The sequence below is a fragment of the Phodopus roborovskii genome, unplaced genomic scaffold, assembly GCF_943737965.1.
Source record: "Phodopus roborovskii unplaced genomic scaffold, PHOROB, whole genome shotgun sequence".
NCBI lineage: Eukaryota > Metazoa > Chordata > Mammalia > Rodentia > Cricetidae > Phodopus > Phodopus roborovskii.
Window position 1 is genome coordinate 7,315,344 of NW_026126459.1, and position 27,969 is coordinate 7,343,312.

At 49.5% G+C, this 27,969-nt stretch overlaps 2 protein-coding genes across 2 annotated transcripts; one reads left to right on the plus strand and one right to left on the minus strand.

The window, feature by feature from the left end:
• Positions 1–8,879: 8,879 nt before the first annotated feature.
• On the plus strand, positions 8,880–20,534 carry LOC127225628 (serine hydrolase-like protein). Its single transcript, XM_051189110.1, has 11 exons — positions 8,880–9,066; positions 9,148–9,261; positions 9,627–9,668; positions 10,024–10,043; positions 10,354–10,428; positions 11,762–11,871; positions 12,861–12,940; positions 16,001–16,035; positions 18,054–18,136; positions 19,587–19,683; positions 20,386–20,534. Exons 1-11 carry the CDS (start codon positions 8,880–8,882, stop codon positions 20,503–20,505), a joined length of 963 nt encoding a protein of 320 aa, XP_051045067.1. The 3' UTR covers positions 20,506–20,534.
• On the minus strand, positions 19,865–27,182 carry LOC127225869 (ribosomal RNA-processing protein 7 homolog A). The gene is made up of 7 exons (XM_051189493.1): positions 27,026–27,182; positions 26,246–26,388; positions 24,516–24,641; positions 23,921–24,038; positions 22,607–22,704; positions 22,034–22,232; positions 19,865–21,151 (listed from the first exon to the last, which is right to left on the minus strand). The coding sequence occupies exons 1-7, from the start codon at positions 27,177–27,179 to the stop codon at positions 21,066–21,068; spliced, it is 924 nt and encodes a 307-aa protein (XP_051045450.1). The 5' UTR covers positions 27,180–27,182; the 3' UTR covers positions 19,865–21,065.
• Positions 27,183–27,969: the final 787 nt, after the last annotated feature.

Here is a 27,969-nt window from a genome sequence, read left to right on the forward strand (position 1 = left end):
AATGTTCATCGAACACTTTCCTCTGTGTCCTGCAGAATGTCTGGCTATTTGTTCTGTGAAGCAGGAACCTGAAGGACCACCACGCCTTGTTTTGGCAATGTTTAGTGGTCATTTTTCTGTGGGTCCCGCTTGTCTGTCAAGCAGTCCAGGCAAGAGCTGTTTCTTGCCCAAATGGCTAGCTTTGCCACACTGACAGTAAACTCCATAACGAGTTTCTCTGATGCTCATCATCCTCTGTGAAGTAATTGGTGCTGCTAGGAACCAATGTGTCTCGCTTCAAGAAAAGTCTAAGTTATTAAAACATTTGAAATGCCACATGCTCTATGTTTTGAAGCATTTGAAGATTACCTGTCTATCTGAAATATACCTACGTATTACCTTAAAAACATGACTAACATGACTATAAGTTTGATACATATGGGTGATTATTAGCCTGTACTTCTTAATTATCCTGAATAGCTTTTAAGGACTAAAAATTCACATTGCATAATTAAGCAAGAATTTAAGCTAAAATAAAAATAGATGTGCCGTATGGTGCTGGCACAATTGGATGAGGGTGTGTAGAAGACTGCAGATACACCCATGTCTGTCGCCATACACAAAACTCAAGTACAAATGGATCAAAGACCTCAACATCAATCCAGCCACATTGAACCTCTTAGAAGAGAAAGTAGGAGGTACCCTTGAACAAATTGGTATAGGAGACCACTTCCTGAACATAACTTCAGGGGCACAGACACTGAGAGAAACAATTAATAAATGAGACCTCTTCAAACTTAGAAGCTTCTGTAAGGCAAAGGACACAGTAGACAACACCAAACGGCAGCCCACAGACTGGGAAAAGATTTTCACCAATTCTATATCCGACAAAGGGCTGATCTCAAAAATATACAAAGAACTCAAGAAACTAGTCAACACAACACCAAATAACCCTATTAAAATGGGGTACAGAACTGAAGAAAGAATTCTCAATAGAGGAAATCAAAAAGGCTGAAAGACACTTAAGAAAATGCTCCACATCCTTAGCTATCAGGGAAATGCAAATCAAAACAACTTTGAGATACCATCTTACTCCTGCCAGAATGGCTAAAATTAGAAACACCAATGATGACTCACCTTGGAGAGGATGTGGAGAAAGGGGAACACTCCTCCACTGCTGGTGGGAGTGCAAACTCATACAGCCATTTTGGAGATCAGTATGGCGGTTCCTCAGGAAAATGGGAATTAGTTTACCACAGGACCCGGCAATCCCCCTCTTAGGCATATACCCAAAGGATTCACATCCATGCAACAAAGACATCTGTTCAACTATGTTCATAGCAGCACTATTGGTAATAGCAAGAACCTGGAAGCAACCTAGATGCCCCTCAATTGAAGAATGGTTAATGAAGGTGTGGCACATCTACACAATGGAATACTACTCTGCAGAAAAAAATAATGGTATCTTGAAATTTGCAGGCAAGTGGATGGCACTTGAAGAAACCATCCTGAATGAGGTAACCCAGTCACAAAAAGAGAAACACAGTATGTACTCACTCATATATGGATTTTAGACCTAGATCAAAGGATCACCAGCCTATAATTCACACCACCAGAGGAACTAAAATACAAGGTGTATTCTAAGAGATTCATATAAAGTCCCTCACAGAACCAAAAAGGGACAAGTCCCCCAAAGCTCAGGGGAAGTGGGGGGGCAGCGAATGGAGAGAGAAATAGGAGAAAATGAGGGGGAGGAAAGGTAAACATGTGCGACCAGGAGGATTTAGGCTGGTTAGGAATAGAAGACAGGAAAGAGAGAGAAAGAGAGAGAGAACATAAAATAGGGAGCCAATATTGGTTTGAAGATAAAATTGAACACAAAGAAAGGTCTAGAGAACTACAAGACTGCTGCCAACTAACAATTTGAGCTTCCGTGGAAAGGCTATCATAAATGCCCTTCCCGGAGAGTGAGATCAACAACTAACTTATCCATGGAGCCCTCAACTAATGCCTGTTGGAAACAGAAGCAAACACCCATACATAAACACTGAGTTGATCTAGAACCCAGACGCAGAGGGAGAGGACAAGACCAGGTGGCAGAAACACATAGAGACTGCTGACCTGAACAAGGAGGAACTAATGGGCTCTCAGACTGATAGCTGGGAAACCAGCATGGGACTGACTCAGGCCCCCCTGAACATGGGTCTCAGCCAGAAGGACTGAACAGTCTAAGGGACCTCAGACAGTGGAGCCAGGATGTATCCCTGGAGCACAAAAGGACTTTGCGAACACATCCCCCATGGAGGGATAACTGCCTCAATCTAGAAACAGGAGAGAAGCCCTAGTCCCTACTTCACATGACCTGTCAGACCTACATGACCCCTACTGGATGACATTCCCCTACATAGGGAATTGGGGTGGGGGGATGGGAGGGTGGTTAGAATGCATGTGAGAGGGCAGAGAGGGTAAAAGGGAGGGAAGGAGGGAGGGAGGAAGGGAGGAAATGAGAGAGGTTGGGAGGGAGGGAGGGAGAGGGAACTGGGATCTATGTGTAAAATAATAAATTAAATTAAAAAAAAACATGCTTTGACTCCAAAATTTAAGTTCAAGGACAAGTTACTGGGGAAAAGGATTTCTATTTTTGTTTCCACAGAAAATGAAAAGATGTGGATTCCTTCCAGACTAATGTGGTTTGATCAAGCCAGACCACCTGAAACAGAGTACCAGGTGATCCTACATTCAAAACAGCTGGACAAAGCAGCCTGACAGACTACAGCCAGGATTTCTGAATCTTCTTCGAATCCTCCATGACAGCGCCCCTTACCAGCAGGAAGTAGTTTGGAAAGAACAACGCCCAAATTCCCAAATATTGTCTATAAATGTTTGTTTTCATTTAAATGGACTTAATTAGATAAAATTAAAAAAAAATACATGTGCCGTATAAAGACAATAACCTTCAATTTGCATCAATATACAAAAATCCTTTAAACAAGAATAGAAACATATATACAGTATAAGAAAATTAACTTTAAATTTTTATCATTGTATCAAAATTCATGCCAGGGCAAAAATATGAGATCAATATATACATATATGTTTGTCTATTTCTCCTTTATTCCTGTATTCCCCTGAATATACCAAACATCCATGACTCACCAAAAAACCAACAACCATCCATGCCACCCAACTCTTGGGAATGTGGGCATCATTTTCTCCAGGCTGCTTCCTGTTGTCTGCGAGCAAAGGCATTTTTAGGGTCCCTGAGAAAATTGAGATAATGACCACGCCCTGGGAAGACCAGTTTTAACCCTTGTTGATGGATATCACCTATCAAGGTTCAGGACGTCTCTCTTGGTCAAATTTGGTCCATCTTAACCTGGAAGGAAGGAATCCACCCCCTTGTTTCCTTGGAAACAAAAGGAAAACCACTTCTCCAAAGCAATGCATATTTTACATTCCATTTTACAAATACCATTTTCACTTATATTTTGAAGTGAAGGCATTTTAAAAATATTTAAGTGGGTATATTTTAGTAGTCTTTCTTTTAATCCTATGTCACTCAGCAGCTGTTGTTTGCTTGTCAGCATTCAAAAAATTCAAGATCATAATACTACACAGGGTCTGCACTCCCTGTGCATTTCCCATTTCTGTGTTGCTTATTTATTTAATTTCTCCCAGTAAAGGCTTTATTATATTATTTTAACTATATATTTATTTCTATGGCTGTCTATAGCCATATTCTTTCTTTCTTAAGCCTGCACATATTATAAAACACACTGTTTAGAGGTTCTTCTGTTAATCTTTTAGCCTTTTTGTCTGTATGAGCAAAAGCTAAATCCACCACACACCTTGAAGCTGATTAGCCTCTCTGTACCTAGGTTTGTGTGAGACTGTGGGAACCAGCCATGCAGCTTAGCTCATGGTGGCTGGCAGCCAGCTTCATCTTGCAGGCAGCTTTGGGAGACTCCTCTCTGAGCTGATGGCCTGAGACTGTGAGACTAGGAAGCCAATGAGAGCAACACATATTCACAGTAAACGGAAAGACCTCCTACACAACAAAGTGTGTATTCATAATTGTCCATTGTACTATTTTTTATGATGGCTACTTTAAAAGGGTTCTTAAAGTTAGAAGCTGTGTCCCATCTGTCAATCCCCATTCTCAGGTGGGGGGTGGGGGATCAGATTATATGCCCAAGGCCAGTCTTGGCTAGGAAGTGATATTGCAAAACCCTGTCAAAAAAATAAATAGTAAGAAAATTTAAAAAAAAAAACAAAACCTTTTGAGTTCCACATCCTCTGCCCTCCTGGGGTTGATGTCCATGGGAGATTTATTGGTTCTTGTGAGTTATTGTCAACTGAGACACTGGCGTTTTGGGTATTGTATAGACTCTGCATTTACTTAAACCTACATTAAAGCCCATCTGTGGTTTTTTTTTTTTTTTTTTTTTTTTTTTTTTTTTTTTCTTGACTGTCTACTTTTTTCCAAACCCTGATTCATCTACATTACATTGAAATCCTTGAGTCCCATTTTCCTCTACAAAATACTCAGCGCTGTTCATAGGAGGAGGATGGGCTATCTACTGTTCTATTCTATCCCTATCAGTGAATAACTGCTTTTCTGATGCTATGGCTCCCCCAAACAGTGAATATTTCTTTAAGTTCAGTTTCATCAGAGCATGACACCAGTTCCCTTGTTCCCTATAAATACATGCCTAGGTTTCCATTTCATAGACTTACTGGGCTTCCTCTTGTCTCTCTCAGCTGGGATGTGAGCATTTATGAAATCCTTCCACTTCTCAGGATGTGCCTGCTATTCCAATCCCAGGAAGCTTAAGCACCAGGTGAGAACATTCACCACACCCCCTGCACAGTTGCTACTGCTTGTGTGAGTCCCTAGAGAGAGTCTGAGGCAGCCTGACCTTAACCTTTCTCAGCCAATCCCTCCTGTGTGCAAGGCCCTCTGGTAAACGGTAGGGGAAAATAGTTTTTGAACAACTATGTCCTAGTTTTAAGAAGCTGGTATGTGGTGGTGGTGCATGCCTGTAATTCCAGCACTAGGGAGACAGAGAGAGATCTCTGGGAGTTGAGGTCAGCCTGGTCAACACAGAGGAAACCCTGACCCAAAAAACTTCTCCCCTGTCGACATCGAGAAGTACCCTGATTCTCACACAGAGGTGAAATCAGAACTAGGGCAGAGGGACTTGTCAGAGCTTGTGGTAGTAATGGGGTGGAAAGGAGGATGTGATGATGCTTTGGTTTCTTTTGTTGTTGTTGTTGTTTTGTTTTGTTTTAATTAACGTGCATTAGTCTTTTGCCTGAAGCAGTCCCCTGGAACTGGAGTTATAGACCATTGTGAGCTGCCCTGTGGGTGCTGGGAGTTGAACCAGGGTCCTGTGGAGGAAAGTACTTTTTACTGCTGAGCCATTTTCCCAGCCCCTTATGATGATACTTTGTTTATGATTTAACGAATAAAGCTTGCCTGAAGATCAGAGTGTGGAGCTAGCCACACCAGTTGGCCATAGAGGACAGGCAGTGGTGGCACACACCTTTAATCTCAGCACTAGGGAGACAGAGGCAGACAAATCTCTGTCAGTTCAATGTCACCCTTTGCTACAGGATATTGAATCAGTGTAAAAGAGCTTTGATGCCAGCACGAGGGGTGGAGACAGGAGTGATATGGCTGGGCAGAGAAAGGAATACAAGGTGGGAGGAGACAGGAGCTCGGGGCATTCAGTCTGAGGTTTCATAGAGACAGCACTTAGTCTGAGGATCCCTAGGAAAAGGAGCACCACTTTGGTCTAAGGATTTAGAAGAGGTAAGAACTAGTGCCTACCAGCTCTGCACCCTGATCTTTAGGCGAGCTCTATTTCTTACATGACAAACAAAATATCAGCACAGAAGGGCATGGCAGGAAGTGGTTTGTGTTATAGGGCCATAAGTACTGAATCCAAGGGGATCACAGGAATGGAAAGGGGAGAGGCAGGCAAGAAAAAAGACTGGATAATAATGGAATGTGAGGAAGAGCTGAGGATGAGGATGAGGCTGGAAGGAGCGAGGGAGGGTGACTGAGGTCTTGGCCATCAGGACAGACAGCAGCCAGCTGAGGCCATGGCTGTTGAAGGATCTGGTTGGCCCGAGGCAGTTTTGAGGTCAAAGGTACAGGAGATGCCAACCCAGGAGTCAGGCAGCTGGAGACTGGTGCCCAAGTGCAAGTGTCTGTGGCAAAGACACCAGCCTGCCTGGCAGGCACCACGACGATCTGTGCTCCTGTATAACTCAGTAAAGATCCATTTCCACAGGGAATGAAACCATTTCCTCAACTCATAGGTAGCACTGCTTGTACAGCACAGAAAAGCTCTCATGGGGCTGGGGGTGTAGCTCGATTGCTAGCCTGTGTGCCTGGCATGCATTAACCCTGGGTTTGATCCCCTGCTTTGCATAAACCAAGCAAGCCTGGGACCCCAGTATTGTGGAGGAAGAGGCAGAAGGCTCACAGTCATTCCCAGCTACATAGCAAGTTCCAACCCTGTCTCAAAGAACAAACAGAACAGAAAATTGTCATTGTCCCAGCTCCCAACTTCCCCAGGGTCAACTCACTCAGAAAAGTCCAGGCTCAAGTGCTGTGACTCCCTACTTCCCAGTCTCAACCTTCTCTACACAGTGCTCTGCCCAGCCCCCCCTTACCTCCTGCAGCCTGTGGTCCTCTATCCACAGGGTCTGTCCTGTCACCCCTTTGGGGAACTCCACACAATGATTTCCCTCAGTGTCTGGGTCTGTGGCTCACTGGTTAGGACAGTGAGCCCCTCTGTGCCTGGGATCACCTCCTGTTCCCTCCAGAGGTTGGCCTGAAAATTTTCAAAGGAGCACGAGGTGCGGATTTCTTCTTTACTGTAAAATGTGATGCTTGCATTTGCTCATTTGGGAGTGTTTTGTGGTTTAGGTTCCTAGGGTTTTCTTTCAGGGTGGATATGTCAGGGTTGAATCTTTCCTTACCTGGGAGTAAATTCCACAGAGCCCACAATTACAATACATCCATTAATTCATTCAATTATCAAAGCTTGATATTGCCAGTGCCAGGTGCTATTGAGGGGCTGCAGACACAGTGGTGATGTGGATGACATGAAATACTGTGGAAACACAGTCCCCTCACTTCTGGGAGACAGAGGGGGAGCCTCAGGGCAGTTTGCTCGACAAGGTGCCACTGGAGACTGGTCTCACTCCTGGTGCCATGAAGGGATGTCCAGGGATGGTCCTTCAGAGCCTTCTCTGATCTCTCCAGCACAGACCTACCACATCACCTATCTTAGCAACTCAGCCTGAGCCAGGAGCTGAACAGCACTTAATCCCTGAGGCTCCCTCTAGGCCAAGGAGGGCGTGGCTTAGGCGATGGGCGTGGCTTAGACGTGGTGCTTGTCGGGGGCGGAACTGGGACTAGAGAGGTGGCGTAGGGGGTGGGACTTGACGAAAGTTGGTGCAGCTGCAGTTTCTGAGTCCTTCCTGTTCCTGTAACCTTCTGGACAAGGAATGACAGACGCACCAACAGAGCAATGGGTGAAAATGCCCCTCAGAGCCATCGTAGATCGGTGTGGGAAGGGGGAGGCCCAGCGAGATCCCCCAAGCACCCACTCACTTTCTCTAGCCGGTGGAGCTGACACTCACCGCCCTCCCCACTGCCTGACCAGGCCCAGGCATCAGAGCCTGGATTCAGGAGAGCCAGTCCGTGGATCCAAATGAGTCACAAGGCTGCTGTGTTCAGATAGCCCATAGATTAGAGGAATGTGCTTATTGCTATTTAGGGTTGCACTTCGGGGCCAGCAGCATGAGAAGGTCAGCTCTGGGACACACCTGACCTGAGTAGGCCCAGCTGGAGTCCGGGAATCATGCCTTCTGCTTCTAACTTTCTGAATGAGTTTGGCTTCTAAACCTCCCTGTGCCTATGTTTTGTGGTCTGTGTACTGAGAATGGCAATAGTCCAACTACTGCGACTCCCCTGGCCCGGCTCTGAAGACTTAGAAAATACTGGCCAGGGTAATCTCCCCAGTTTCTGTTTCCAAGGGTTCAGGTCCCAAATGCCCAAAATATTTACTGCAAAGTCCAGTTTTGAGTTGCATGCTACTCTGGTGTCCTAAGACCCCGAGCCATCTTAAAGACTGTCTTCCAGGACCTCTCATTATCTCATTGAATGTAGCTTTAGTGAGTCTGGAATTCCCTATATCAGCCTGTCCTGAACTGATTGCAAATCACCTGCCTCTGCCTCCATAGGGTTAGGATTACAAATACACATTGTTGTACTTTGTTCTTATGCAATATATCTAGAGTCAGAAACCACTGCACAAATTTTCATTACAATGTTTGTTTCTGTGATTTATGGTTTATGAGACAAGGTCTCATGTAGTCAAAGCTGACATCGAATTCCTGATCCTTCCTATTTTTACCTCGTTGAGTAGAGCATGTAGCACCACAACTCTTTATCATAATCTATTGTTTTATATGTATATATGTATAGATGACATTCAAGGTATGAGGTTCAATAATGCTTGAAGTTTCAGGCACTTGGGATTATTAAAAAGGGTGCCATAGTGAAGAGGTATGGTAATCTCTTTACTCCAGTTTAACAGAAAGGGACTGATGATGGAGAGGAGTGAAGAACACAGTCCTAGGACATACAGCCCCAAGTGGCAGGGGTCAACCAACTCCTTCCTGTTCTGGTCCAACACCAATTGGTACATCCAAAAACCCTACTCAGCTATATCTGTCACCAAAGGGACCCGGTTGTCTTTCCTTCCACAGGGCATCTGGCAGTCTGTCTGTCTGTCCAGAGCCAGGACATAGGCCGGTAGCACGAACGCCCATGCATGCTGGAGCATACACAGATGAGGGTCTGAGGAAGTCCTGGGTTCATGGATGCAGGGGCAAATGTCTGCTTCTACCTTACAGGTCTGTTCTCAGAGTTGAGGCTGGCTGTGCCTTGGGGCCACATTGCTGTCAAAGTCTGGGGCTCCCAGAAGAACCCTCCAGTCCTCTGCCTGCATGGCTGGCTGGACAATGCCAACTCCTTTGACAGACTCATTCCTCTTCTTCCACAAGGTGGGGCTATGGGCTGAGGGACTGTGGAGGGGGTGGAAGCTGCCATGCAGCCCCTGCCTCTCCCTCCTCTCTCTGCTGCAGACTTTCATTATGTGGCCATGGATTTCGGAGGTCACGGGCTCTCCTCCCATTACAGCCCAGGGCTCCCGTATTACCACCTACATTTTGTGAGTGAGGTCAGAAGGGTAGCAGCAGGTGAGCGAGAGACAGAGTGGGAGTCATGCAGGAGTGAGTGTGTGTGTGTGTGTGTGTGTGTGTGTGTGTGTATGTGTGTGTGTGTGTGACTCTGCCACAACCCTCTCATCCTAGGAGGTAAGATGCAGTGTCTGGGAGACAGGAGTGCTGGGCAGTGGATACCTGGGGTCTGGCTCCAGTTCTCCCAGCAACTGAGAAGAGCTTGCTTCCTCCACTAAGAGCTTCCCACAGTGGAGCTGAGCCCCTCAGCTGGTCTCCTGGGTGGGGTGCTGCAGGTACTTGGAGGGAGTCCAAGCCAGGAACAGGAAAAAGTTTAGAGTAAGGCTGGACTGTGCAAACATTCTCTTTGAATTTGTGTTTTCCAGCATTTAAATGGAATCGGTTTTCCTTCATGGGCCACAGTTTTGGTGAGTCAGCTTTACACTGGCCCTGGGTTCTCTGGAGGGCTATAGGAGAGAGAGAAAATTTGACACAGTGGTACCTGGTACCTTTCCCTGCCCTTCTAAGGAGGAAGGGAGTCCTCAAGCACTTACCTTAGGGACTGGGCCTCTGGTCTCAGAGGAGTGTGCAGGGTGGCCTTACAAGGTTTTCAGGTGGAGGGACCTTTGTGGCCCAGGTAGGGGCTCCTAGTTGAATATGCTGAGTCCCAACCCCATGGTGGGAGAGGCGCTGGGGAGGGACAGAGCACAGGAAAGGGCTGGGGGAGGATTTGGAGCTGGAGAGGGGACACACAGACTTCAGTACTGTTCTCTTGCCTGGCAGGTGGCACTGTGGCCGGCATGGTGAGTACCTGGCTCTTCTGGGGTCACCTGGGACCTTTCTGGGGGCATGGGGAGGAGACCAGCAGGAGGTAAGATAGGAAGAACCCCTTCATGCAGTGGATGCAGTAGCCAGCACCCCTTAGTCAGAGGCAACTTCACATGTCCACTGTGTCCTGGGCATGGCTCCCTATGGAGTTTCTGCGTGTCTCATCCAAGCTGGCTGCGGTCTGCAGCTAGGTCAGGGAGAAGCGCACCTGGGAGCAGCAGGCTCCAGCTCTGCTGAGGCCTCTGCCTTCACACACTCACTTGTGGCTCTCTTGTCACTTTCCAGTTTGCCTGCATCTTCCCCGAGATGGTGGACAAACTGATCTTGCTGGAATCAACGCCACTTGTCCTGGACTGTAATGTAGGGAGAGGCTTCCTGGAGATTGTCATGGGGTCCCCAGACTTTGGGGGGTTGCCTTCAGCTCTGTCTCCTGTGGACATTAAGGAAGCATGAGAGTGTGGCAGAAGGGGACAATTAGAGGGCAGCATTCTGAAGCTTGTGACCCTGAGATTGTCAGGGGCAGGGCATGGGAACTCTTGGAAGGCCTGCTCTGTGGCCTGCATTCTGGAGAATGCGGCTGGATCCAGCATAGACTGTGAAACTCAGAATGAGGATGAAGGGGCAGCCATGGGTAGAGGAAGTTCTGGGCCACAGGAAGCTCCCTGCCCTAACATCTAATCCATTCCTTTGTGCTGTGCACATGAAACCCACTGTGAGTGTGGCTGATAGAAAAATACCACCACCAGCATTCACAACAGCCAGTACTGACTCTGTATGTGAGACTAGGCTCTGTCCTTTACCTACTGTGTGACCCTAAGGGAGTTAGTTTCCTCCAGAGGACTTCACTGTCCATTTACATCTTCTCGTTTACAGTGTGGCCACACCTTCCTGAAGGACAAGAACTCTATCTGTCTTTTTTGAGACAGGAGCTCATTCTGTAAACAAGGCTAGCCATGAAGTCCTGGCAATCCTGCTGCCCCAACCACTTAACCTCTTAACTAGAATTTATTTTTTGTTTGTTTTTTGAGACAGGTTTTTCTGTGTGGCCTTTGCTCTCTTGGAACTAGTTCTGTAGAACAGAGTGGCCTCAATCTCATAGATATGCTCCTGCAGCTGCCTCCCAAGTGCTGGGTTTAAAAGTGTGCTTCCGTTACCTGGCTGGAAATAGTTTTTACCCCCATGTCTCCAGTCCCTGTACATTGGAAGCACTCAGTAATTTTCCATTGCAAGAAACATTAGCTCATAGGTTATTGTGGAACCCAGTAACCAGGCTTTGCCCTTTTGTCTCTGTAGTTTCCCACTGATGAAACAAGTATAGATCTTTGGGACATTCTCCTGGGTGGTGCTGGGCGGCAGTGAGCCCGCAAGGGCCTGAACCTGTGGTCTTCTGGCATGGGGACATGGTGTATCGCAGATGAATCTCAGGCCCATCTACTTTGCCTAGCAATGACAACATTGATTGAAGTCAGTGAAAAAGTCTGCCCTGAGTGGAAACGTAGTATCACTTCAACAAAGCACTGCCCTGTCTTTGTGCCATGCAAGCCTGTGCTGGATGAGAAAGCACCATGAGCAGGATGACTACCAGGGTCTGATTCCCCTCAGAGGGACACCGAGGACAGGGGGCAGGACCCAGGAAGGGGCTGGAACCCCTGGTTTAGGGGGTCCGTATTCATCAGTTCTGCTAAATCCATAGGAACCAGAGAATATCCTGACCTACAAACAGAGGAACATAGAACACATGTTGCAAGTGGAAGCTTCCCAGAATTCCTTGAGGGTGTCCAACATGGAAGACTTGTTACAGAGGTGGGTGCTGGCAGCAGGGGCAGGGCAGAGGAGGGCTGGGACAGCTGTGCCCTGGGTGGAAACTCTCCAAGTCAGGGAGAAGGTAGAGCCTTGTCCACTCCCCTGCTGCTTCCTCCCCTCCTTACAATGTCATTCACCCACTCCTACCCCTCTCCCCAGTCTTCCTTCCCTCTGGTTTGCACTCAGCACCGGCCTCCAGGACACTCCTCAGAAGCCCCTTGCTGTCACCGCCCCTCCGTACCATGCTTTACAGGGGTCTCTTTCTTGCCCCTCAGGTTCATGCTCTGTTGGCTCACCTCTGCCCTCTGGCTACCAACCTTAGCCTACTGAACAATTACCTGCAGTTCTCTCCCATCTCCTGCTGGAGCTGTCTGGTGGCTTCTACCGTGGACAACCCACACTGCCCTGTGTTAATGTCAGCCTCTAAATTCTGCACCCCTGGCCTGACTGGGAATGCCCTGGTCATCTTTGTAACCACTGCATCTGGCACTCTGCACAGTAGCACAGGGATTCACTCCTTTGTTGTTGTCTAGAGGAAAGAACACACACACACACACACACACACACACACACACACACACACACACACACACAATACCAGGCAGACACGCTGATGCAGCAAATACCCCACTGGTTCAGAAGGACACACAGTTCATGTAGCCTCCCTTCCCTCCATCTCCCCTTCCTCCTCACTTCCATACTTCCTGGAGTTTGAACCAAAGCCCTCAAGCACTTTACCCCTGAGCCACATCCCTAGCCGTTTCTGTTGTTTGTTTGTTCTTTTTCCAGGGATTTAGGTATAATTCAGGCTGGCCTTGAACTCATAATATACCCATGACTGGCCTTGAATTCAGATCTTTCTGCCTCAGCCTCCTTAAGCTCTGGAATTAAAGATGGGCACACCACATCCAGCTGCCTGGTTTCCTTTCTTCCAAAACCCCCGGGCTTGATCAAGGCATGGTTCCCTTAGTGTCTTTCTGTCTCCCCAGGCTCCTGAATAAAAATAGCCACTTGAATAAAGAGTGTGGGGAACTCCTGCTACAGAGAGGAACCAGGAAGATGGGCACAGGTAAGGACTCACTGACTTTATTACTGAGGGAAGACATGGGGGGCTTCATGGGCCAAGCTGGTTCTTTGTGCCTGAAGTGTTTCCTTGACTCTTCCATTGCCTCTCACACGCCCTGTGAGAGCAGGGGAAACTGAGGCTGCACATTGCCGAGTGCCTCGTACAAGGTCACATAAGCGTTGTAGAAAACCACACTCTGTGTGAAGGCTGGCAGCCATTGGCACTAAACTTGGTGGCCGTCATGGCGGTGCCCTGCTGGGCCTTTGGGAGCAGGTGCCGTGGCCCTGGCAGCCTCTCAGGTGATAGTCTCTTCTGCATTACTTCTCCCATGTTTTGTCAAGAAACCCTCACCAAGCTGGGAGTTGCATTCCCCATGAAGGCCAGTGTCCAGTGTCCAGTGAGCCAGTGTCCCCGTCTCAATGGAGCTGCCATCTGTAGAGGTGGCACAGCTCCCGAGGGCAGCACTTACAAATGCCTCTGTGGAGCAGACACCTCCTGGGCCTGGGCACGGAGGAGCCTTCAGAAAAAGTAAACTTAGGAAGAAAACAGGGGATAACAAAGCATTAGGCACATGTCTGTTGCTGAAGCAGAGAGGATGTAAGGGTTTGTTTTGGCTCTCAGTCACAGGGAACTGTCCACCTGGAAGGGATGGGTATGGCGGCAGGAGCAGGGGGCAGCTGGTCATATTGTGAGCACAGCAAGGAAGCAGGGAGAGATTAGTGCTGATTCCCAGTTCACAGTTGTTCAGTCACTGAACCCAGGCCACAGGGTAGAATTGCCCAGAGTCAGGGTGGACCTCCCCACCTCAGTCTCATCTAGAAACTCCTCAGAGACAAGCCAGAGGTTTGTTTCCATGGAGATTGCAAAGCCTGTCAAGTTCACATTAACCAAACTCAGAAGTAAACCATGAGTGAGTGAGGAAAGCCCTGGAGCAGGGGCTTGGAGACTCTCTCAGGTGAGGTAAAAGCTTGTGTGGGGTGGTGTGATGAGACACATAGGGCCCCAGATTGGCACAAAAACCAGGATTCAGTTCCTGTTGGTGCTCTCTTAGTCACAATGGGACTCCCCGCAGTGTGTTAGGAAACAGACAAGTTCAATAGGATGTTGCTCTCACAGCCTGTCCAGCTCAATTGGGCTTGTGAAAATTAATTTCCGCAGAACCAAAAGAAGTATGTATCCCTTAACCTACCTGGGGCAAGTTGTGGAACCCTGTTGGCCAAGAGGAGGGCAGTAGGGAGTGCTGAGCACTTTAGCCAAGATACCCCCTGGCAGAGACAGGTTGTCATGTGGCAAACCGGTCCTGTGTTGCTAGAATTCCAAATGCTGAAAGAGGCCATCTGGCCTACACATTGCCCCTGTAGGTTAGGATATAAGAGCACAGTGTGGCCCACAGGGAGCAGGCCTGGAGAGTTCAGGTGCAGACTGCCTTTCAGATCTATCAGAGTTTACCCTGATCCTGTCCCTTCCCTACACACTTATGAAGGTGAGGGTCTAGGCTCTTGTGCCCCACAAAGATGGCTTGTACAGAAATGGCATTATCCCATGCAGACCAGGGAATCTGACAGTCCTGAGTTGCCTGAAATGTGGGCACAGATGCTGAGTGGTCACTAAGGAGACAGTGGCCATTGCTGAGAAGGTGATCCTCTGTGCTGGGGAGCAGGCAAGGGGTGGGAGCACTGTTGTGGGAGCACCCCTCTGTAGCATAATTAGCTTAGGAGAAGGTAGATTCAGATCCTGCTGGCTCTCTGGATACAGTGTTTGGAATGCATTGTTTTGGGCCTCTAGCTCCTGCTCTCTGTCTCCTTACCCCTCCCTCTCTCCATTCTCCTCCATTCTCACACAGATAAACAAGGACAAGGGCCTTCTGGAACTTCTGAATCCAGGAGGCAGGTTTAACTAGTCTGACAGGAGCGATCTCTGTGGGGAACTGTATTCAGGCTGTATATACCAGGGGCAAAGTGGGAGTTATGGTGAGCAGTTCCTGCACATACTGTCAATATCCACAGTGAGACCAGAGCAAGGCTGTGCCATTTCCCTTGAGTCTTAGGGGAACTTGGTGCGGACACTGTGCCTTTCCTCCATGGGTCTGAGGCTCTGGCTCCTTGAAAAATGGTCATGCCCCTGTCAACAGCACACATTTACTCAGGACCTCATCCACTCAGGCTTCCCTCTGCTCCCTACATGTGTGTGTGCATGCTTGGACACGTGAGCAAGCCATGAACCTATGTGGAGCTCAGAAGATAATCTATAGGGTTCAGTTCTCTGACCTCAACTCCACTTGTAGGCAGGTCTCTCCCAACCCTGAGTCTTGTAACCCTTCCATTTTACCTTGTTGGAGCAGGTCCCCACAGTTGGCTTTTCCATTCCCTGACAGCTCGTGGAAACTTCCAAGGCTTGTGAGTTCCTACATGACAGCTGAGGCTGCTCTGCCCACCACACACACTCCTGAACACAGTTCTCTGGAAATCATGGATGTGGCAGAGGGTAGGGCATGGCTAAACCTTTCTAGTTGGGTAGAGTTATCCATCAAACATGGTAGGGACCAAGTCTGACAAGGATACCAGGGGTCTCCATTACTCCCTGTTTTCTAGTGTTTAAACAACCAAATGAACAGTCTCTTTCTCTGAGATGAGAGTTGGAGACTAGAGTGCAGCCAGTGTCTTTAATCTTGGAGGCAGAGACAGGCAGATCTCTGTGAGTTGAGGCAAGCCTGGTGTACAGAGTGAGTTCCGGGCCATCAAGGGGCACATAGTGAGATGCTGTCTACAAACAACAGAAAGAGAGGGAAGGATGAGAGAACCTGATTGTCTCCATCATCATCCTTCGCTGTCCCTTGGGGTCTGAGCAGATGCCCATGTGCTGTGGTCAGACAGCCTTGACCAAGCTCTGCTGTGCTCTAGAAGAATCCCAGGACAGAAGGACAGGGCTGCCTGATGACAGGGTGGCTTTTGCCAGCCCAGATGGGAGCACTGTGTGAAAAGACTGGGACTTCCCTGGGAAGCCAGGTGAGTCCATTCCTGTAACAGTTGTCACTGAAGCCACCATGCTTTGTGCTTTCCCCAGGTGTGGTGCTGAACAGGGACCGGAGGCTGGCTATGGTAAGTGCCACTGTCTTCCAGCTTCCTTCAGGATACATAGCAGAGATACAGAAGAGAGAGCCCCCATTGTAGATGCCGGGGTAGTATTAAATATATTGTTTTGTGGAACTGTCCCCAACACCTATAACCCAGCCTCTGTCACCCTCAGTAAACACTGAACCCATTAAAACACTAAGTCCTCCCCAGTCTCTCCAGCAACTCCTAATTTACTTTTCTATAACTGTGAAATCCACTGTGTGATTCTACTCTCATGAGGTACCTATGCTTATCCTTCTGTGCCTGGCTTCTTCTCCCTAGCATCATGCTTTCCAGATCCTTCCATGTGAAACACACATCCACTTTCACACCTGTGTGACACCAAAGACTAGCTGTTCCAACCTGGGGACTGTAATCCCCTGATGCTGAGAAAGAAGCAAGGAAGTCTCTGGGAGGATTTTTTTTTAAACATCTATTTGACATCTATTTATCATTTATTTAATATTATTTGTCTGTGTGTGTGAGTGTATGAGCAAGGGCCGGGGATGCCACTGTAGAAGTCAGGACAACTCTTGGGAGTGTGTCCTCCCTTCATATGAGTGTCATGGTTCACACTCAGTCAGCTTGGAGCATGCGTTTATCCACTGAGCCATCTTTCTGGCCCCACACCATCTTTTCCATGTCTAGCCCTCTGACGATAGACATTGGGGTTTCGTTTTGGCAATTGAAAACAAAGTTACTGTAGTATAAGTTAGAAGTGTCTGAGTCCTTGTTTCCTGAACTTGGATATGCTGGAAAAGAATTGCTGGGGCCCAGGGTAACTTGTGACTGATCTTTTAGAAGTTGCTAAACTGTTGTCTCCAGAGGCTGCACTGCTTTATCTTCCCACCAATGATGCACAAGTGTTCTATGTCTTCCCCAATCTGTCTGTCACGTACAGGGAAGGTAGGATGCTGGCAATTGAACTCAAGACCTTGTACACACTAGACACTCAGAAAAGCTTCAGGTCTGCAAGCATGGGCAGACAGAGCATCCCCTACTCCTTGCCTGGCACAACTTTAAGTTAAGGTTCAGGCCTCATTGTAGCCTTGAGCCAGACAGTTCCAGTTCATGAGGAAAAGGAGGGAGATTAGAGGCCAATGCCCAAGTCCCCTCCTGACTGAGCGTGATGCCACCTCCTGTTAGCTGCTGGCTGTGGCCAGGGTTGAGAACTGTGCCCATCGCTGCCCACCACACTTGTTGTCAGTGAGGTCACAGAAGCTGCCCTCCCTGGGAGGCAGCTTTGCCACAGATCTCAGGCAGATGCTCTGTGTGAGAACAGATGAGACACTGGAGGCTCAGAGCTGATGTGGGAATCTTTGTTTAGAGAAGGTACCCATGGTGCTCTTAATCTGAGGAGCAGGACAAGGAGTGACTTTGCTGTGTGTGTCTGTGTGAGCACGTGCAATGGGCATGTGCAGGTCAGAGGTCAACGTCAGGTGTAGTTCCCCAGCCACACTCCTCACAGCCATTTAGTATCTATTTTTTGAGATGGTCTCTAACTTTCCAGAGAGGCTAAGCTGGTAGCCAGCACACTCCAAAGATCCTCCAAGCCCTCTCTGCCTCTTGAGGGTGACATTGTAGGAATGTCACAACATGCCCAGTTGTTTGAAATGAGAAGTCTTAGGATTGGTTCAAGTCTTGTCACGAGGACTCTACAGAGACATTTGTCCACGCCAGGAGTGAATGTTTCATGATGTGTATTAGACTGGGTATCAGATACTCCCCAGGGCCCAGTGCAGAACATCCAGGCTCTCTGCCACTGACCGCCAGCTGTACTGACATCATTATGTACCTTTATTAACTGTATCATTTCTCCTAGGGAGGCTGCAGTGTCCATCAGTAGCTGCCCAGGGCTGCAACCTCCGTTTTGGGCACTGCAGCATAGCCATGCTAAACAGCAAGGACAGCAGGGAGGGCTGGGTGGAGACACAGTATGGAGGACTCACTCAGGTGCACATGGGACTTGGTAGCAAGGATTTCCCCTGGTTTTGTTTCTGCAGCCAGAACACAGCTTTGACTTCCTGAGCAAGGAGATGCTTGTGCACTTTATCAGACGCCTGCGGGCCAATGTGCTGATGATCAAGTGAGTCTAGAACAAGTACTCTTAATGACCCAGAGACCAGGAACAGTGGAGGGAGTCTGGCACAAGGTGTCAGTTCTCCCAGGGTGACACCACACCATAGTCCACTCAACTGGAAGCATCTTTGTCAATAGGAGCTGGGGGGGGGGGGAGGGGATGCAAAGCAAGAGGAAGCCTGGGGACAGGGGCAAGGGTGAAGACTGCAGGGGAGCAGGGGTGTAGGTGTGAGGACTCAGGGGAGCAGGGGGCAGGGCAGGGGGCAGGGCAGGGCTGAGGACTGCAGGGGGCAGGGCAGGGGGCAGGGCAGGGCTGAGGACTGCAGGGGGCAGGGCTGAGGACTGTAGCACAGATCAGCAGGTCTTTGGGGAAAGTCAACATGGGCTATGCTCATGATTCCAGTTATCATGCTGATGAAGCAGAATGCACGACACAGAAATGGCACGGGCAATCTTGGGAGCCTGTTAAGTCCCACTCCATTAGGGAAAATTGTCCTGTTTGAGGGCACAGCATCAGGAAGGAAGCAATTAGAGTGTGGCATGCAGGGACATGCACCTAGTCAGATCAGCCAAGTAAATGATGAAGACCAGTGGGGTGACAGACATCACATGATTGTGTTCACAATCAGGAATTTTTTGTTTATTTGAGACAGGGTTTCTCTGTGTAGCCCTGGCAGTCCTGGAACTCCTTCAATAGACCGGGATAGCCTGCAGTTCATGGAGGCCTGCCTCTGCCTGTTTCCTGAGTGCTGGGATTAAAGAATTGCAACACCACCAGCAGGCTCATTCAGAAATTTGAGTTGGGAATTTTCCAGGCCAGCAACATGCTGTTGGTCTAGCCTGGTCCTTTCCTTTTGGTTGGTGGTGACATCAGCGACAACAGCAAGGAAATAAGAGGAAATTTGATACTTTGGCATGAGTTGGTCCTAGGATGTTTGGAAGCTTAACTAATATTTAAGTTAAACTTTCAAGTCATTATAGAGTTGGGGAATGTTAACCCTGTTAGAAATTATGGCAAATGTGAACTAAAAACAAGGAGCTGGCTGGGCATGGTGTCTCAAACCGGCAATTCAGAACTAGGGAGAGCATGGCAAGGCTGTGACAAGTTTGAGGCCAGCCCAGGCTACACTGCGCTTCAAACAGGCAGGGGGAGGGTTGTGATATGTACATTACTCCTCCAGAGGTTGTATTTTAAAGAAAATCCTGGCCTTGAGAGCCAGTTCAGCTCTGAGCTCAGCTTGTGGGGCCCCACTTTGCACAGTACGGGAAGCTGCTCCCCGGCAGGAACTCTGATTGTGCACTAAGAGGAAGCTGGCACGAAATGACTGAACTTCAGCATCCATCCAGGCTCACAGGGAGGCAGCCCAGGATTGGGTTCTTCAGGTCCCGAACCCAGACATGACACAGGGCTCAGTTAAGATCCAGTACTGAGAGACACCCCAACTTCCTGCTTCCAGAGCAACACAGGGGTACTATGATGTGAGACGAGCCAACGATGAGAAGAAGGAAGCAATGCTCTTCATTGTGGACACACTAAGAAACATCCTAAAAGAGGTAAGGTGTGTGCCCTGAGAGGCTCACAAGGTGGGCGTGTCTTCTGCTCTGAAACCTGTACCATAGACTCAATTACTTTGGACCTGAGATGGCATCACTCTGTATCCAAGCAGCTGGCAGGCCTCACCACTCCGTGGCCATTCCCCAGCAATCCACGACTCAGAGTTCAGGAAGGAAACAGTTTGGTTGGCAGATCCTCAGTTTTATTGTCATCACCTGACCCCTGCCAGGCCTTCTGTGGGGCCCACCTCTTACAGGCAGCCCTGCACTTGCCTTCACTCATCCTGGAACCAGCACATTAGCAAGTGTGATGGCCATGGGGAAGGGGAGGCCAGTCCTGGAATTAGAGGTGTGTGTAGTCATCATCCACTTAAATCACCTGGGCCTGTGTCCTTTGCACACAGCCCGGGCATGCTACCAGGAAGGGGGTCACCTATTCAGGGCCTTCTGCAGTGGGAGCTGTCCTGAACCCTGGCTTTCATGGCGATGACAATGCTTCATCTCCATCAAAACTGCCAGAGACCCTGACTGTGACTCCTCTGTTCAGCACTGTAGTCACAGCTCAGATGCCTACATTCCTGGAAGGGCCTCCATGTCCCCAGGCTGCTGGGAACAGAGGTTGTCCCTGACCCACTTGGAGGCAGTCATCTATGGGAGAGTCTGCTGAATGGGCAGCATCTCATCTCCTGCCCCTTTCAACAGCGGTTCCAGTATGTGGAAGTCCCAGGCAATCACTACATCCACATGAATGACCACCACCTTGTGGCTGGACTTGTCAGCTCCTTCCTCCAGAGCCAACCCAGGACAGCTTTGATGCTGTAGCTCTGGCCTTGGAGCTTGGTCACACTTTCTCTCCAGCCCCCTCAGCCCACACAAAGGTGGGTGGGTCTCACTGGGCTCGAAGACCAAGAGAGGCAGCAGAGAATCCTGTGTCAGAGCTTGGGGCAGGGGTAAATGTTTCTGATCTTTAATATCTGACTTCAAGAAGGGGACAGGTGAGCTGGTGACAATCACGGCCAGGACTGGGGAGGGGTCCCTGGAGCTGGTCCTGGTACCACTCAGTGTGGCAATAAATCCTCTCCCATCTTCACTGCATTCCAAATGGCTCTGTTTCGGGGAGGGGCTTTATAGAGGGCAAAGTGTGGGAGCAGATGCTCAGTCAGCTTTCCCAGGTGTGTCTTTACAGGCTGGAGGAGGAAGGGCCAGCTCTCTGAAGGCCACGTCCTGCTATGGCCTGCATCTCAGCCTGTGGGTACAGGGACAGAGCTGGGGACACAGAGGCAGTTCCTTGGCCTGCAATCTGCTTCCCAAAGCACAGTCCCTAGGGAGAAGTCCTGCTGGTAGTTGTGTTCTCAAAGCCTGCTCTCCAGAGACAAAACAGCTCAGTAGGGCCGGAATTTGCGTTGGGCACGCATTAGTTCAATCCTCTGCTTGTCCTCCTCAAACTTCTTGCGCAGCTGTGCTAGATCTGGGGGTTGAAGGGACACAGGAGGGGTCACACAGAGTACCTGTGCATTAACTGCCTGGTACCCACTGAAGGGGACTCCATTCCTCATGTCTCAGGGCAGCTCTGCACATGCTCCTTCCCCACCCCATACCCCCTCTACTCCTGCTGTGCTCTGGGTCAATTAGGATCTTCCCAGGACACAGAACTGCACCCTTAACTGCAGCCACTCTACAGGCTGAGCAGGGAGGATAAAGTGTGAGGTTTTGAGAAGAAAATGTACCAGGGAGAAGAGAGGCCCAGAGAAAGCCGGACTCCTAACCATTCTTCTGCTCCCTGAGAAGCAGCGGTCCCAGGGACCCCTTCCCCTAGATGAAGCCTTGTCCTGGGGGCCCCAGAATCAGCAGGTAAACAATCGCCAAGTGCCCCAAGTCCAAGGTGGCACCTGCATCTGTAAGGTCGGCTTGGGATCTAGGACAGGGCAGGAGCGTGTGAGGTGTGGGGGACAGTGAGGCAGGTGTCAGTGCCAACAAAACTGGGGTCTGAAGGCAGCTGCCGAGTGCACCCCATGCTCGGGGGAGGACAGGGGCCCACAGAAGAGTCCAGTGAGCAGCATGCGTGCTGACAGCAGCAAGAGCATGTCCTCCCATGTGGGACACTCAAGCAGGCTGCCCTAATCCCCCCAACCCCACTATCCTGCCCTCTTCCTCTGTAGTCAGACACCTCTGGTTGGGAGCTGACAGATCTCTGCCCCAAGTGCTTCTGCCCCTGGGCAAATACTGTCTATGTCTGGGGAACAGTAGGGGCACTGTGGACAGGGACACAGACCTGAGCCTGTAGAGGATGTGCCTGAGGACACCCTACTCCCTGCCCCAGGCCTGTGGGGTGCCCTCAGCTGTGCCTTACGTTCCATCTTGGTCTCTCGGTGCTGCCAGGCATAGAAGTTGAGCAGCTCCTTGCGGGCACGCTTCCTCTTCTCCCTCTCCAGAACACGCAGGCTGGCCGCTTCTGTTCGAGGGAGCACAGGCCTGCGGCCCCTGCGGGTCACCTTCACCCAGCCCTCCTCATCAGGAACACCTTCCTCCTCCTTGGCCTTGGTCTCCTCCTGCATGGAAGAGACTTTGATGGGCAGGCTCAGCAGCAGCAGGATGCCTGACTGGCTAGAGGCCCACTGCCCCCTCCTGCGGTCAACCACCTTGGGCACACACACTCTGCTGGCCCGGATGCCACACTGTAAGTGTTGAAGAACACACATATCAATGACACTTCCTCCACATGCAGACCATTTAGAGTCACGTCACACAGCCTGGTGGCCCAGGTTTCAGCTGAGCTAAAATAGGAGCCTGCACTCCCTATGGTAACCAAGGAAAGGCTGCCACCACCATTCTCTCACAGGCACCACAACCACCACAGAATACTTGTGGTGCCAGCTCCTCGTGACCACGCACACTGATAAGCGGGGCCTACGACAGCGCCTACCTCAGCTATCTTCCTGTCATAGGCCTCCATGAATGCGTCTACTTCCATTCTCAGGGCCTCAGGGTCGAACACTGAATCTTCATAGTCACTGATCCACTCTGAGGGAGAAGGAAACATAACTACACTGGGAGGGAGAAGTGACAGAAAGTACACCGCGAAAGCATCAAGCGCTGTTTGTACAAGTTGAAAGTAGACTCTGGGGACCACATATGGCTTGGCTGGTAAATGCTTTGTTGCTATTACAGAAGACATAGGTTAATTCCAAGCTACAACATAGTGGCTCACAACCACCCTTAATACTATTTGTAGAAATCTACCTTTTTCTAACTTCCTGGTACATGAGACACATAAGTGGTGCTCAAACACACAAAAGTAAAATCTTTAAAAATTAAAAAAAAAAAAAGAAGAAGAAGAAGCCAGGGGTTGATGGTACTCCCCTTTAATCCCAGCACTTGGGAGGCAGAGGGAGGAGGATCTCTGTGATTTCCAGGCTAGCCTGCTCTACAGAATTAGTTCTAGGTGAGGCTCCAAGTAATACTGAGAAATCCTGTCTTGAAAAGCCAAAGAAAAAGAAAAAAGAGAGCAGACTCTAAAAGGCCTTCCTTTGCCTCCTCCAAAACCTCTTGTGTGTCAGCTTGGACCCTTGGCTCTGTAGCAGAGATAGGGAAAAACAGCAAGCTGCTAAATGTCCCTGAGAACAACACACAAATCACTTCCAGCAGATGGCACTATTTTTATGCCATGACAAAGCCCTGCCGTGGGCAGGGAAGGCAGGTAGGTGTCTGCTGTTGGAGGCAATCAACCTCCCAGTCCTCAGGGGTATTCTCAGCTCCCACTTGATGCTGCTCCCTTGGCCTGCTCAGCCAAGCACCTCCAGCCCCAGCTGCCCCAGGGTGCTTGATGATGTTTTGCTGTCTGCCTCGTGTTATGTTCTTCACCTTTGCCGGCCATACACTTAATAAACACCCATTCGAAGCCAGAACTACAGCTATTACAGAATTGTACAGAATACAGAAGTGACCAGCTCGGCTTTCCCCAGATATGTCCAGCAAGTGGAGATCCTCTAGCAGAGGCCTCTAGAGTCCAGAGACTTGGGGTGCAGGTGCTAACAAGGTTATAGTGGCAACAGGCTGCCTTCTCACCTGATGCCAAAGGCTCAGGCTGTATTCTGATGTGTCTCAGACACAGCTCTGCCGCTCAGGCCCCCTTAGGAAGTGGGGCACAGCTTGTGGCACTCACAGACGCTGCCCCTATTAAGTGTCTCTCACCAACCCAAGGCCCAAGAAACCACAGGACACTGCCAGCAATACTGACTATGAATCCCGCTCTTCACAGGATGGCTCTCCGTAGAAACCAGCAATGGACCCTTCAGATTCAAGGCAGCCGACACTCCACTTGGCTTCTGGAATACCACATAAGCTACCCGAAAGCCCTGTGAGAAGAGATGTCAGTGTGGACCTTCCCACTTGTGGCACAAGGTCCCCATACCTGCCCTGGATCAGGGGAGATGGTGCTAGACTATTTTATGTGTTATCTCAGTTTGGGTGAAGGACAGCCAAACTCCTTGCTGACCAACTACTGCTGGAACACCTGTGGACTCAATGAGAAGCAGGCTCCCTCCAAGCTAGGGTCATAAACAGAGAAGGCACAAATTCTGGGTCAGACTCCCTCGTAGCACAAGGACACATGAGGGACCTGGGGAGAGGGGAGAGGAGCAGGGCTCCTGGAACCTAGAGACCAGTCCTGAGGAGAAAGCTACTGACGTGGGAGAAGGGTTCTGGGAACCTGCAAGGGCAGAGAGGGAAACAGGCAGAAGTCAAAGAATGTGACGCATCTGAGAGAATCAGAGGCCATATCCCTGACGCTGCAGAGACCACCCCAGGGCCACAAAGTCTACTGCTGAGCCTACCAGGATGGTCTTGGGGTGAAAAAACTTCGACTTTGGCTCCTTAGGGCTCTCAGCAAGGTCAGGCTTTTCCTGCAACTCGACTGTCTTGATGGTGCCACAGGAGGACAGGAGTCGAGACAGGCACTCCTGTCATGGCCAGAGAGAAGCAGAGCATGAACACACACAGGCCTCTCAGAGCCTCCAGACACCCACAACAGCCCCAAGGACTCAGGCACCAAGTCTATATAACCCAGAGGGTCTAGGTGTCCCAACCCTGGCCAGCTCCCAAGACAACATGGAGGAAGATGTTTCTAGCCTGTGATGAAAGAGAAGTAAGGACTTTGAGTGCCACCGACTTCAGATGACAACTCATTAAACTTTACCACCTAAGTCTGATAGAATCAACTCAGGAGTTGGGCTTGGGGTGGTGGTAAGCTTTGGCAGAAAGAGCATGTGGGAACCTCTTAGGTTCTGTGCTGATTACAGACCAGTAGGGTCAGCTTCTGAAATGAAGCTGTACAGCCCAGCGCTCCTCTCCCACCTATTGTCTGGGTTGGTCTTGAACTTCTGATCCTCTGGCCTCCAAATCTGACTTATGTGGTCTAGGGACTGAACCCAGGCCCTCATAGATGTCAGGCCAGCACCCTACCACTGAGCTATATCCCTAGCTCTAGGATTTCTCTTCTCAAAAAACTAATCCATCCCATCAGGCATGGTGACACACACTTGAAATTCCTGCACTCAGGGGGCAGGTGGAAGAATTTAAAAGTTTTAAAAATTGTATTTGTTTGTGTGTGTTTGTGCACAGGTGTATGTGTGTATGTGGATTCCATGTTACATGTGTAGAGGTCAGAGGAAACCTGTAGGAGCCAGTTTTCTCCTTCCACTATGTGTGTCCCAGAGTTCAAACTCAGACTATGGGACATAGTGGCAAGTGCCTTTATTCAAGAATCTTGCTAGTCTTCAACCTGCTTTATTTTTCCCCTTGGGGGGGTGTTGAGGCAGGGTTTTTTCCTGTGTTATTTGGAACTTGTCCTGGAACTAGCTCAGTAAACCAGGCTGGCCTCAAACTCAAAGAGATCCACCTGCCTCTGCCTGCCGAGTGCTGGGATTAAAGGTGTGCACCACCAACACCCAGCTCAACCTGCTTTTTAAACTAAGTATAGTGACACATGCCTGTAATCCTAGAACTTGAGAGGTGGATCAGGAGTTCAAGGCCAGCCTCAGCTACATAATAAGTATGAAGCCAGCTCAGGCTACAAGAAACTATCTGAAACAAAACACAGAAATAAAAAGTAAGTAAATATAATAGTTTCTGCAAAAAATCAGTGTGTCTAGACAGAACTACACTTGATTTTTGGTAGATTTTCTTTAAAACAAAAACAAAAACAAAAAAAAAAAAAAAAAAAAAAAAGGAAAAAACTAACCAGTAAACAAAAAGATAGTTGGAAGGATAATTAATTTCAAAGCCAGTGTGACCGTAATGAGTCGGGGTAGGGGTGGTGCAGGAGTACAGCAAGTCTGAGGCCAGCCTGGGCTACCCAGTGAGTCCCAGAATAGCCTACAGGAATGACATCCTGTCTGGACAGGTAAAAAATAAATAAAAACGCTCATATTCTTATTCTGAGAGCCCAGGTCTTTTCAGTATTCTCCACTGGGGGTGTGCTGGCATTTTCACTGACCGGCAGAATTTTGTAGGGCCCATGGCAAGCCCCCATTCAGAACCCACTGGTCGCCTGCCAGGCACTTACCTCTGTACAGTACGGGGGCACATTGAGGACAAAAAGGGTCCTATTGGGAGGCCACGTGGACTGGGCGTCTTGGCGAACTCTGTGCTGTCTCACATAGAGGTAATGCGAAGCCTGCTGCTTTTCTGAGAACTTGACTGGAATAGCTAAAAGGGAAAATCTATGTGTCTCACAAGTTCCTTTCTGGGTGTCCCCTTCTAACTCCTGCCAGTTCGTCCTCCCACCCACCCACGGGGAGCTAGAGAGAATGTACTCGGGTAATCACTGCCGGCGGGGGTCACAGAGAGCCAGAGGCTCCGTTCTGAACTCTCCGGGCACTCGCTGCCTCTCACCGTCAGCTCCTCGCACCATGGCACTGGCTGTTCCGCTTGGCACACCAACCCTCTTCCCTCCACCCATTTTTAGGTTGGGGTTGATGTGCCCCGACCCCTGATGCCAAGCTAGCCCCACCTTCCCAGGAAGTCTACACCGTGGGATGCCAATCTCCATAAAGCTAGTGAAGCTTTTCCTGAGGTGTCTAACAGCTACGGCCACCACACTCAGGAAGAGCTTGTTGAAGAACCAGACACGAGCAGGTTAGCGGTGACAAACTCCTGTGCGAGATTCTGCTTGCGGCCTGGAGGAAGCGCTCCCAAGGCCTCTCTGAGGAACGCCCTCGGCGTCAGGGGCCAGAACTGGCGCGGCAGACTCCTACGCCGGGGCACCTGACGAGCTGCTGTGGCCTTCCCCATCCGCCGGCCAACTCCCTGCGAAGAATTCTGTCGCCGGTCCTCAGCTGCTCACCTGAATAACCCGGTGGGCTCGGTATACTCCCCTCATGGCCGCACGCTCCGGCTTTCTTCTTGCGCGCCACCATCTTGTGGACCGGAGCGCAAGGATGGACGGGAGTTGTAGTTCTGCTTTCCGGCGCCGCGTTTCCCTGACGACGGCGCCACATGGGGCTCCGCCTTCTCAGCCCTACGCCCGCCTCCCGCAGCTTTCCCAGCTCCAAGATTCTTCCTTTCCTAGACAAAATGGGGCTGGAGTGAGGGAGCAAAGTGAGATGGGATGTTGAGGAGATGAGGGTGAGACTGGAACGAAAGCTCGGAGGTTAACAGTGCGGGCTGCTCTTCCAGAGGATCCGGGTTCACTCTCAACTGTCTGTAACCCCAGTTCCAGGAAGATCTAACGCCCTCTTCTGGCTCTGTGGGCACAGTATGCACGTGGCTTAGACAGACACCGAGAAAACACTCGACACAAAAAATAAATCTTTAAAATAAAGTAGTAGGCAGTTTGAATCGCGGTGCAACTGAGGAACCACTGGGATTTAGAGAGGAGAGATACGTCTCTCCGTAGTTAATTCGACTGTGAGAGAAAGCAAGAGAGTGTGCGAGAGTGTGCAGTGGGTGAAGGAACTTGCCACCATTCCTGACATCCTGATATAGCCATGGAAGGAGAGAATTGACTCCTGCCAGTTATCTTCTGACCTCCACTTGCAATCCATTGTCCTCTCATACAAGTTAAAATTAACAAAAACAAAACAAAACGTGTGCATGTAACCCTGGCTGTCATGGAGCTGAAGCTAGTAGACCAGGCTGACTTCAAACTCTGCCTCCCAAGTGCTGGGATTAAAGGTGTGCGCCATCACTCGTGACTCTAGAATTAAATTTTTACAAACTGAAGTGAGCTCAAATAAATTTTTCCCAGCTAGCCTACATCCTCCATGTAGGAGGATACCTGTATGTTCC

Bases quoted from the DNA above. Each gene is read 5' to 3' on its own strand.
- LOC127225628 (XM_051189110.1), top strand. From the start codon at position 8,880: ATGGATGCAGGGGCAAATGTCTGCTTCTACCTTACAGGTCTGTTCTCA. The intron at 10,429-11,761 runs GTAGGGAGAGGC...CTAAATCCATAG, and splicing joins CACTTGTCCTGGACTGTAAT to GAACCAGAGAATATCCTGAC. The intron at 12,941-16,000 runs GTAAGGACTCAC...TGCTTTCCCCAG, and splicing joins AACCAGGAAGATGGGCACAG to GTGTGGTGCTGAACAGGGAC.
- LOC127225869 (XM_051189493.1), bottom strand. From the start codon at position 27,179: ATGTGGCGCCGTCGTCAGGGAAACGCGGCGCCGGAAAGCAGAACTACA. The intron at 26,389-27,025 runs GTGAGCAGCTGA...TTTCCCTTTTAG, and splicing joins GAGCCCACCGGGTTATTCAG to CTATTCCAGTCAAGTTCTCA. The intron at 22,705-23,920 runs GTCAGTATTGCT...CTTCTCCCTCAG, and splicing joins TGTGAAGAGCGGGATTCATA to AGTGGATCAGTGACTATGAA.